Source organism: Entelurus aequoreus, linkage group LG26 (genome assembly GCF_033978785.1).
Source record: "Entelurus aequoreus isolate RoL-2023_Sb linkage group LG26, RoL_Eaeq_v1.1, whole genome shotgun sequence".
NCBI classification, from domain to species: Eukaryota; Metazoa; Chordata; class Actinopteri; order Syngnathiformes; family Syngnathidae; genus Entelurus; species Entelurus aequoreus.
The window spans coordinates 20,091,199-20,103,974 of NC_084756.1; the positions used below are offsets into that span (position 1 = coordinate 20,091,199).

A 12,776-nucleotide genomic window follows, 5' to 3' on the forward strand; every position below is an offset into this window, starting at 1 on the left:
TAAACCTATGGATAACGGAGACATATATAATAGTCTCCTTTTCAGGTGAGAGAGGACGCTAAAGGCAGTGCCTGTAAGGCACGCCCCTAATATTGTTGTCCGGGTGGAAATCGGGAGAAATTCGAGAGAATGGTTGCCCCGGGAGATTTTCGGGAGGGGCATTGAAATTCGGGAGTCTCCCGGGAAACCCGGGAGGGTTGGCAAGTATGACATATATTCAGTTTCAAAAATACAAGGTTCTGGATCATCATTGGTCCTTATGGTTGTTGTTGTCCCTCATGAAGTCTGCCATGATTAGTACCGTATTTTCGGACTATACAGCTCCCATATATATATTAATATTAGCCTTACCCACTGAATTTTAGGGAAAAATTGTATTTTTCCATATATTAGCCGCACCGTTGCCAAATGAGTTATTTACATAGAAAGATTCTTTAAATGTTTATTCACATACCATAATTGTTTTCAAACGGTGTCTTTAGCACGGCAGTAAAACGGGTGATCAAACAAAACAGAAGTCGTAGTCGGGGACCCACGAGCTGCGGAGGCTAGCTCTCCAATCAGTTAAACAGACTCAATAACTCCAATATGACGTCTTGGTGAATTTACTGAGAAATGTGTAAAACTGAAACAATACAAAAAGAATGCCGTTGTAAGTTCATAATGCTAACACAGACTCTCGTAAATGTGTTACCATATTAGCTAATGCTAACGGTGCTAGCGTCATTACATTACGATAGCATGTACAAATGTGCATGAAAACACGACTACAGACATCACACATGGGACGGTTTAGTAAGTATGGATTGTTTTAGTTACATTGTAAAACTTACAAACCTTTCTTGGAGTGATGAATGAAGAATACATACGAGTAAAAACGCTATGAACGGCTAAAAGACTGAACGGCACTGCACATCCGATTAAAAACACTAAATGGAAGGACACTGCAGCAGTAAGCTAAGCCGTCCAAAAGATGCCGCCATAGCACAAACAATAAAACACATTCGTAGTGTTTTTTGCTTGTTTTATTTTTGAAAACTATTGTTATTATTGCCGGCAGCACAGAAAAACCCACAAATTAGCCGCTATGTTTTACCGCTTATAGTCCGGAATCTTTATGGTAGTTATTGTTGTTGAAATAAAAATGTATATGCCATCGTTTGCTTAAAATGAGCAAAATATGCAAATCTTACATGTTATTATGAATAAGCCTATTACTAAATTACATATATATTTACAGCGTTTATATAAAACGATGATGGAGGTTTTTGGAGATTTTATAGTGCGCTTTAGAGGTTTAACGGAGCCATTCCCATCTCCATTTTTAGCTGACTCATGCATTTACGAGTTAGAATGCATTAAAAAAAGAAAAACATATGTTATTTCTGTCTGACATAAGGACTGTGAATGATATTCCAAATTCCAAGAAAGTGCAGTTCCCCTTTAAGCAGATTTCTATATGGCCGTGCCTCCGCTAGTAGGGAAATGCCGCAGATATCAGGGAGTGGACAGGACAGGATATTGAGGTCCCCACAGAGGATGGAGTGCACACATTTTCGTGTGACTGAGTCAAAAGGCTCACAAGGGAAGTGAGCGTTGGTCATCGCTGAGCTCACAGCACAGACATGTCTCAAGGCTTTGGCTCGCCTCCCGGCAGGCTTATGCCACACAGGCTGCAGTTTGACCCGGGTCAACACGGGACGCTGAGTCGGCCGCTTCCCGAAAAGGAAATTCCTAATAGGTGACGGAGAAGCTGTGTTCTTCCCGATTGAGTAGTCATGTCTGTTAATGCAGAGCGAATCACATCAGCTCTTTGTCATGTGTCCCCGCCCTTCACTCTGCTGTCAATCACATCCTTGTGAGGACGGCGTAGGAAACATCACACTTGATGAAGATGGACAGATAGCCTCTTCACACGGCCTAACGTGTGACCAATATAGCCCACACACATCATTACTGGACATTTCTAACGACTGCATTGCCAATAAAAACCATAGAATTGGTCAAATTAAGGCATGTAGTATGTATGATACACCCTATAACAGGACACAGCATTAAGTACAACTTTAAAGAGATACAATAAGAGCTGCAGCAAAACAAATCTGCCTTTTATGAAGAAAAAAATTGAATAACGAATATTTTGTGTACACTACCGTTCCAAAGTTTGGGGTCACCCAAACAATTTTGTGGAATAGCCTTCATTTCTAAGAACAAGAATAGACTGTCGAGTTTCAGATGAAAGTTCTCTTTTTCTGGCCATTTTGAGCGTTTAATTGATCCCACAAACGTGATGCTCCAGAAACTCAATCTGCTCAAAGGAAGGTCAGTTTTGTAGCTTCTGTAACGAGCTAAACTGTTTTCAGATGTGTGAACATGATTGCACAAGGGTTTTCTAATCATCAATTAGCCTTCTGAGCCAATGAGCAAACACATTGTACCATTAGAACACTGGAGTGATAGTTGCTGGAAATGGGCCTCTATACACCTATGTAGATATTGCACCAAAAATCAGACATTTGCAGCTAGAATAGTCATTTACCACATTAGCAATGTATAGAGTGTATTTCTTTAAAGTTAAGACTAGTTTAAAGTTATCTTCATTGAAAAGTACAGTGCTTTTCCTTCAAAAATAAGGACATTTCAATGTGACCCCAAACTTTTGAACGGTAGTGTATTTCAATACTTTTCGATACCTGTCTAAATTAAAGGGGACCACAAAAATGGCAATATTGGCTTTATTTGAACAAAAAATCTTAGGGTACATTAAACATATGTTTCTTATTGCAAGTTTGTCCTTAAATAAAATAGTGAACATACAAGACAACTTGTCTTTTAGTAGTAAGTAAGCAAACAAAGGCGCCTAATTTAGCTGCTGACATATGCAGTAGGGCCGCAACTAACGATTAATTTGATAATCGATTAATCTGTCGATTATTGCTTTGATTAATCGATTAATAATCGGATAAAAGAGACAAACTACATTTATATCCTTTCCAGTATTTTATTGAAAAAAAACAGCATACCGGCACCATACTTATTTTGATTATTGTTTCTCAGCTGTTTGTACATGTTGCTGTTTATAAAGAAAGGTTTATAAAAAAAAATAAAACATTTTTAAATAAATAAAAAAAATTGCCTCTGCGCATGCGCATAGCATAGATCTAACGAATCGATGACTAAATTAATCGCCAACTATTTTTATAATCGATTTTAATCGATTAGTTGTTGCAGCCTTAATATGCAGTAACATATTGTGTCATTTTCCATTCTTTTATTTTGTCAAAATTATTAAGGACAAGCGGTAGAAAATGAATTCTTAATCTACTTGTTCATTTACTGTTAATATCTGCTTACTTTCTCTTTTAACATGTTCTATCTACACTTCTGTTCAAATGTAATAATCACTTATTCTTCTGTTGGTTGGATAATTTACATTAGTCTCCCCGTGACTGCGTGGGTTTTCCTCCAGGTACTCCGGCTTCCTCCCACTTCCAAAAACATGCACCTGGGGATAGGTTATTTTCCTGAGGGAACTCTCCTGAAGGAATCAATAAAGTACTATCTATCTATCTAGGTTGATTGGCAACACTAAATTGGCCCTAGTGTGTGAATGTGAGTGTGAATGTTGTCTATCTGTGTTGGCCCTGTGATGAGGTGGCGACTTGTACAGGGTGTACTCCGCCTCCCGCCCGATTGTAGCTGAGATAGGCTCCAGCACCCCCTGCAACCCCGAAAGGGATAAGCGGTAGTAAATGGATGGATGGATGATACCACAAATTTAAGTATCAATCTGATACCAAGTCGTTACAGGATCATACATTGGTCATATTGGGACATATTTCCTGAGTTTATAAAGATAATATAAATTGTTTAAAAATGAAAAAATATTTTTTATGCTAAAAAATATTGATGTAATCATAGTAGTATCGACTAGATACGCTCCTGTACTTGGTATCATTACAGTGGATGTTAGGTGTAGATCCACCAATGGCGTTTGTTTACATTTTGACGCCAGTGAGCTACGGTGTGTAGTGAAGCATGTTTAGCTATTCCTCGTCCTGCAGGGATGATACTTGTAAGAAACTTACTTTATTTGTCGCCATGAAGGCGAGGATTAGTGATTTAGAAGTAGCTAAAACACTGCCGACTGCGGCTGGACTTTAGCCGCTAGCTAGCTAGCCATGTCTTAAAGCACCTCTTCCTGAGGGTGTTTCAGTGTTATAGCTTCACCTTTATTGTTAGTTTTTGGGCTAAAATGTGTCCGTTCTCCCTTTTTTGTCTACACACTGTGTCTGCTTGTAAGTAGTCTGTGATTGTGCGCTGCCGAACATGCTCCTCTGCTCGAAAAACCTGCAATGTCACGACTTTTAGAGGCGGTGTAGTACTGAATATGATTCATTAGTATTTACACCGATACTGTTATACCGTACAAACCTACGAGTAATATACTATAATTTTTATTATTTGATTACATTTTTAAGACTATAGAGTCGTCCCTCATTACACCGCGCTTTAAATATTGCGGCTTCACCACATCCCAGATGTTTTTGTTTTTGTAAGCAAATTTTAAAACATTTTCCCTTATATTAAGCATTTTCATATTGTTTGGAGGAGAAAAGGTGAGGCCTTTAATCCCAGGAACACCATTCTTACTGTCAAGCATGGTGGTGGTAGTATTATGCTCTGGGCCTGTTTTGCTGCCAATGGAACTGGTGCTTTACAGAGAGTAAATGAGACAATGAAAAAGGAGGATTACCTCTAAATTCTTCAGGACAACATGCAGCAATGTTAATATTTGGTTATAGCAGTGACACTTGCCAAGGGACATGTAACCAAATATTAACATTGCTGTATGTATACTTTTGACCCAGCAGATTTGCTCACATTTTCAGTAGACCCATAATAAATTCATAAAAGAACCGAACTTCATGAATGGTGTTTGTGACCAACAAGTATGTGCTCCAATCACTCTATCACAAAAAAATAAAAGTTGTAGAAATAATTGGAAACTCCAGACAGCCATGACAGTATGTTCTTTACAAGTGTAAGTGTATGTAAACTTTTGACCACACGACTGTATGTATGTATGTATATATATATATATATATATATATATATATATATATACACACACTACCGTTCAAAAGTTTGGGGTCACCCAAACAATTTTGTGGAATAGCCTTCATTTCTTAGAACAAGAATAGACTGTCGAGTTTCAGATGAAAGTTATCTTTTTCTGGCCATTTTGAGCGTTTAATTGACCCCACAAATGTGATGCTCCAGAAACTCAATCTGCTCAAAGGAAGGTCAGTTTTGTAGCTTCTGTAACGAGCTAAACTGTTTTCAGATGTGTGAACATGATTGCACAAGGGTTTTCTAATCATCAATTAGCCTTCTGAGCCAATGAGCAAACACATTGTACCATTAGAACACTGGAGTGATAGTTGCTGGAAATGGGCCTCTATACACCTATGTAGATATTGCACCAAAAACCAGACATTTGCAGCTAGAATAGTCATTTACCACATTAGCAATGTATAGAGTGTATTTCTTTAAAGTTAAGACTAGTTTAAAGTTATCTTCATTGAAAAGTACAGTGCTTTTCCTTCAAAAATAAGGACATTTCAATGTGACCCCAAATTTTTGAACGGTAGTGTGTATATATATATATATATATATATATATATATATATATATATATATATATATATATATATATATATATATATACAGTATATAATGGTGTATTTAAAGTGTGCATTCCATCCATCCAACCATTTTCTACCGCTTGTCCCATTCGCATTTGACTAATAAAGGGACTTTTGTCGAGACTACAACTAATTCTTCATGTTTACATTGTTTATTGTGGGAACTCTGGTCCACCATACGAAATGTTCATTTAACAAACCATGTTCAAGAACCTATGTCAGCTGCATTCCGAACGGGACAAGCGGTAGAAAATAGATGGATGGATGTTCAAGAACCAATCACGGTTCCGCTGAACTCAATACTGTAGGCATATTTTGTTTTATTTTTTGCTTTTCAACTTTCTGTTGGACTTTTTAATTGACGAAATATATCATCTTCCGTACAAGCACCCACAAAAGAGACACAAAATGTCCTTTAAAAAATAGGGGAAAATACCGTGCTATTATTATACTAGTTTACTTCAATCTATTATGTTATTGGACTTGATTTGATATTTTGATTTGTTAAAAAAAAAAGTTGATTTTACTGTCAGAAGTGCAATAAACCCAGTACAGTATCCACTGTCATGTTTACTATTGTGGTTGTAGTTGAGAATCACACAATATTAGAAACACAGTCATTAGAAAATAAACCCTTTTTTGAAAGGCAGACGTGCTGTTGATTGACAGGTGTCCCTAATGAAGTGTCCAGTGCTGCACTCACCTCCTCTTGTATTCGGCCCTCTCCCGCTTCACTTTGCCCAGCACGTTGTACAGCGCCCTGAGCTCGGGCGTGATGGTGTCTATCTGGACCCCCACCCCGTCCGGGTGCGTCCACGTCACCCCGGGCCCGCGCAGGGTCTCCACGCGCTCCCCGTGCCGCCGCACGTGGGTGAACGTCCACATGGTCCCCGGCAGCCGGGACTCCTGACCCCCGTCCGTCTGCACGGCCACCTCCCGGCCGTAGAGCCCGCGGTACTGCGGCCTCTGCAGGGCTTGCTGCAGCTGGCTCTCCAGCAGCCGGTTCCGTCGCTCCAGTTCGTGGACTTTGGCCAGGAAGCAGCGGAAGCGCAGGTTGAGGGTCTTGAGGACGTGGATGTTGGAGCCCAGGTCGTTCCGCAGGGCGCTGGTCCCCGCCGGGGCTTGGCCGCCGCCGGTCGGGGCTGGAGGCGGCGGAGCATCGGGGAAAAAGAGCGAGCTCATGTCGGTGTATCACAATCAAAATGCTGGTCTCACTTGGGCTCAATGCGACACAAACTCTCTTTTTTTTGTGGCTTTTATCTCTCACATTTCTGCTTGTGTTTATAAAGATAAAGAGGCACCATCATTCAAGATATTTGACGCAGACACGCAGCACTTCCTGTCGCCCACATGTCCTCCACCTCTTCCTCGATCTGTCCAAACACCACCCAGTCCGTCCTCTCCTCCTCCCAAAGCCGAGTACCGGACACTAAAATCGGACACTGCGGGACCGAAGACGCCGGTTGGTCCTCTGGTGTGCAAGGTTCATGTAAAAAAAAAAAAAAAAAAATACAAAGCGGAGACACCCACTGTAGCCCCGCCCATATTCACGCCCCACCCACTAGCGATGTGACGTTCACAAACGAACCGAGTGTTTTGAACGGATCTTTTAAGTGAACGATGAAACCCGATTCGCAGTTGTGATACGCCAGGGGTCGGCAACCCAAAATGTTGAAAGAGCCATATTGGACCAAAAATACAAAAACAAATCTGTCTGGAGCCGCAAAAAATTAAAAGCCATATTACATGTGTCATGAGATATCAATTTAATTAAGAGGACTTAAAGGAAACTAATTGAGCTCAAATATAGCTACAAATGAGGCATAATGATGCAATATGTACATATAGCTAGCCTAAATAGCATGTTAGCATCAATTAGCTTGCAGTCATGCAGTGACCAAATATGTCTGATTAGCACTCCACACAAGTCAATAACATCAACAAAACTCACCTTTGTGCATTCATGCACAACGTTAAAAGTGTGGTGGACAAAATGAGACAGAAAAAGAAGTGGCATAAAACACGTCCTAGAATGTCGGAGAAAGTTATACATGTAAACAAACTTTACGGTGAGTTCAAGGACCGCCAAAATTAGTAGGACAAAACGGCGCTCGCCAAATACTCGAATCAGTGACGCATGTTTAATATAAACAGTGTGATTTATAACAATTAGGGAGGTTTGTGTCATGTTTGTCCTCCTACAGAAACCATACTAAAACAAAAAAATAGATTTTTTTTCCCCTCATCTTTTTCCATTCTTCATACATTTTTGAAAAATCTCCAGAGAGCCACTAGGGCGGCGCTAAAGAGCCGCATGCGGCTCTAGAGCCGCGGGTTGCCGACCCCCGTGATACGCCGTATTTACACTATATTGCCAAAAGTATTTGGCCACCCATCCAAATGATGAGAATCAGGCAGGCCTGGCCCTAACCAATCTGGCGCCCTAGGCAAGATTTTAGGTGGCGCCCCCCCACATCGGCAGTGAAGTGTATATACTCACAAGAAACTGAATAGCTTTCTGTTTGACCTTTTTTTTTACTTAAAGAAAGCAAATTAACATATTATATGAGAATGTTATGTTATGATTATCTTTAACCGAATCACAGCAGTGCTCAAATTAAAAAACAGCATTCCCTCTCATGTGATATTGCTTAATTAACATTAATGATGTGCACTTTAACAACTAGGCTTACAACTTTACCTGATATATAAAGGGGTGGAAAAGTGGCTATTACCTGCAGGGCAAACATTAGCTAACCAGAAGGCAATAACAATGTAAACAAAAAACACCTGCTTAAAATATCTAATACAAATGTCCCTGAGGAAAGGTGGGAGTACTGTAATTACCTAACGTTACATTATTATTTTCCATAACAATTTAGCCCCCTCCACAATATTAACCCGACGTTAAAACAGAACTAGCTATTTATTGATTAGCAATTGCCGAATCAGGTAACATTAGCTTAATGCTAAAAAGCCAGGTTACTATCACATTCTGTAACAGACAAATAATTTAATGTAAGCTAACGTCACCTACCTGCTACCTCTGTCTTTTTCTCGTTTCTCCTCCTCTTCTTTTCTATTTTTTTCTTCCCTGGGCACCTGACAGTTTTGGCCGTTTTGACATCTTGTGTTGACTTTTTTATGTGGTGACGTCCAAAAAGAGTCATGATACGGGAAGGGAGGGGGCGCACCGTGCGGGAGGGGGGGGGGGGGGGGGCGTAATGTTGTAACAAATAATATTTCTATTAAATAGGCTTTACTTTGCATTTTAATTAGCGTGGGCTTATTTTTTGTATTTAGAAATAATACTTTTTTTCTTCTTTTTTTTCTCCAACATTTGTGGCACTGGCGTGGCGCCCCCTAATGGACGGCGCCCTTAGCATTTGCCTATACGGCCTATGCCACGGGCCGGGCCTGGAATCAGGTGTATAAAATCAAGCACTTAGGCATGGAGACTGTTTCTACAAACATTTGTGAAAGAATGGGCCGCTCTCAGGAGCTCAGTGATTTCCAGCGTGGAACTGTCATAGGATGCCACCTGTGCAACAAATCCAGTCGTGAAATTTCCTCGCTCCTAAATATTCCAAAGTCAACTGTCGGCTTTATTATAAGAAAATGGAAGAGTTTGGGAACAACAGCAACTCAGCCACCAAGTAGTAGGCCACGTAAACTGACAGAGAGGGGTCAGCGGATGCTGAAGCGCATAGTGCAAAGAGTTTTTTTGTTTGATTGATTGAAACTTGTATTAGTAGATTGCACAGTTCAGTACATATTCCGTACAATTGACCACTAAATGGTAACACCCGAATAATTTTTTAAGTCGCGGTCCACGTAATCAATTCATGGTACAAATATATGCTATCATCATAATACAGTCTTCACACAAGTTCATCATCAGATTATATACATTTAATTATTTACATTATTTACAATCTGGGGGGTGGGATGAGGAGGGTTTGGTTGATAACAGCACTTCAGTCATCAACAATTGCATCATCAGGGAAATGGGCATTGAAAAAGTGTAGGTCTGACTTGGTAGGACATGTACAGCGAGCAGAGAACATAGTGAGTTCAGATAGCATAAGAACAAGTATATACATTAGAAATACATTTGATTATTTACATTTGGTTATTTACAATCCAGGGATGTGGAAGGGGGAGGGTGTTTGTCAAGGGTTGGAGTTGCCTGGAGGTGTTGTTTTAGTGCGGTTTTGAAGGAGGATAGAGATGCCCTTTCTTTTACACCTGTTGGGAGTGCATTCCATATTGATGTGGCATAGAAGGAGAGGTCGCCGACTTTCTGCACAGTCAGTTGCTACAGAGCTCCAAACTTCATGTGACCTTCCAATTAGCCCACGTACAGTACGCAGAGAGCTTCATGGAATGGGTTTCCATGGCCAAGCAGCTGCATCTAAGCCATACATCACCAAGTCCAATGCAAAGCGTCGGGTGCAGTGGTGTAAAGCACGTTGCCACTGGACTCTAGAGCAGTGGAGACGCCTTCTCTGGAGTGATGAATCACGCTTTTCCATCTGGCAATCTGATGGATGAGTCTGGGTTTGGAGGTTGCCAGGAGAACGGGAAATTTTGGACTGCATTGTGCCGAGTGTGAAATTTGGTGGAGGAGGAATTATGGTGTGGGGTTGTTTTTCATGAGTTGGGCTTGGCCTCTTAGTTCCAGTGAAAGGAACTTTGAATGCTCCAGGACCAACATCAGTGTGTGACCTCACCAATGCGCTTTTGGAAGAATAGTCGAAAATTCCTATAAACACACTCCGCAACCTTGTGGACAGCCTTCCCAGAAGAGTTGAAGCTGTAATAGCTGCAAAAGGTGGACCGACATCATATTGAACCCTATGGGTTAGGAATGGGATGGCACTTCAAGTTCATATGTGAGTCAAGGCAGCTGGCCAAATACTTTTGGCAATATAGTGTATGCACATGCAGATTGGCAACTAAACTAAAAAAAAATTTAAAAAATGGTTTTAATTTTTATTATTACTATATTTTTTTAGTTACTTTGGTTGATTGTTCTGATGTAGGTCAAGCGTACACACGGTAGGGTTTTATTATGTCCTCTAATCTTATTTACTATGTTACATACATTTTGTTCTGGCTTGTTATTTTTGTATTTTAATATTTATTATCATAATGCCACAAAGTTATTTAGGGTAGGGAAAATTCCAAATAGGGATTACATTGTCAATTAATGGAGACATTTTATGTAGAGTAAAAAAATCATAGTAAAGATAAAATGATTGCCAATATTTCAGAATAATTCTTATCAATACAGTAACATTTGTGTCGATTTAATTTATTCTGATCTACATTTTTTAAAAAAACAGTTAAAAAAAAATTATAATAAAGAGCAATTATTTTGAACAACTCTTTTAAAGGAGCGACTCCACAAGAACTAGCTCCCTTCAAAGAGCCATAAATCCCCATGTGTACCACCCAAGAGGACTGTGCTGACCAAACTTCTCACTGATGGCCACACACACTGAAAAATCAAAGCATGCGGGGGGCCATCTTGATATTTTTCATTTTCAAAACCAATACGATGTATTGATTTTTTTAACCTTCAGAGCTCCCCTCAAGTTTAGGTCATTATTTTTAAAAGTCATATGTTAATTTTTTTTAAAATGTATTTAACGCTTAAATCTCTACAACAGCTTCAGGTCTGTGTCAATATAAAGATACATTTTTTAATGTTTATGCCCGTTTTTGTCAAAACCCTGTTTTTTATGGCAAAAACACAAACTATGTAATATTTCCCCCTGAATTTTTTTCAAGTGGAATATTTGATGTGAAGTAAATAGGTCATAATTAATTAATTAATTACGTTGATTTTAATTCATTATTATTTTTTGAGTAATGACAGTTTAAAAAAAAAAGTCCCACTAAAATTCTCACAAAAAGTGTTATAAATAAGTCATACTTTTTCTTTTTTTTTTTACTTTCAACGCTTAAATGTCTAGCTCAACTTTAGGTCTCTCCGTCAATTAAAAGTTTTTATATTTTGTTTGTTTTATTCCATTTTATTTATCAAATAAAACGTTGTTTTTTATATGGCAACACACAAACAATATTTCAAAGTGGATATATGCACCTGGTTAGTAGCAGCCCTACTTTGACCGCCTCACTTAACACACACTTCATAACGTCATCAATGTACACCAGAAGAGAAACTTAAGTTTCACTTTTGCATCTCATAAAAAAAATGTGCTGGGTTCAAAAACCAGATTAAAGTCACAAAGGCATCACTAGTTTTTAAAGACACGGGTGACTTAACTCTGACGAGATAATGATGTATTATAATGATTGATATTACCCACTTTAATAATCTTATATGTATCAGCTATAATCTCTGCTTTACACTCTGAAGTTATTGAATATTTGACTAATTTCTAATCATATAAGTGAATACTGACATGTTATATGATTATTTAAATTCATATTCTGACCACTTTATATTGAATTTGTTGAAACCTAAAACAAAGCCTAATTATTTGGGGGTGGGAGGTTATCCAGATATGTTGTAGATATGTTAGTCCCATCTTTTAAAAAATCAAAAACCTAGTTAAAGTTTTACATGTGTTTTAAAGAGCTGGTTTCAACCAAATCCATGCGATAATTAATTTTTTTTAACCTGTAATGGGCGGTGGTGTTGGGTTTAGGGTGGGATGGGGGGCCCTTTCGGAGTCTTTGTGTATGGGGGCCCAGAATTTGGTGCTATGCCAATGTGTATATGAGTCGGGTACTGCGGCTTGCTCCCACTTTCTCAAAATATACATTTTAGGTTAATTGGAGTCTTCAAAGTGTCCATCAGAGGCAGTGTGAAGTGTGAATTCTTTTATTTGTGTGTGTGTGTGTGTTTTTTTTTTTTTAGCACTTTTGTATTGACTTCAATTTGCTCGTATAACTTTCTACAAATATTTTTGATGTTTTTTCATTGTCTTATGTATAATATTAGATCGTCTTGTTATTTACAGTATGTACATATTGTATTTTATACTTTAAACTGTTCACAAACATAGTTATAAATATATTTTGAATGCAGCACCC

At 38.9% G+C, this 12,776-nt stretch overlaps 1 protein-coding gene across 2 annotated transcripts in view; it reads right to left on the reverse strand.

The window, feature by feature from the left end:
• iffo2b (intermediate filament family orphan 2b) overlaps positions 1–7,352 on the reverse strand; it is an 84,827-nt gene extending 77,475 nt beyond the window's left edge. The window contains exon 1 of one of the 2 annotated variants that reach the window (XM_062038222.1): positions 6,412–7,352. In XM_062038222.1, coding sequence (XP_061894206.1) covers positions 6,412–6,890 — 479 coding nt within the window. In that variant the 5' untranslated portion in view covers positions 6,891–7,352. The remainder of the gene's footprint in view (positions 1–6,411) is intronic. The other variant, XM_062038223.1, reaches the window with a different exon arrangement.
• Between the last annotated feature and the right edge of the window lie 5,424 nt (positions 7,353–12,776).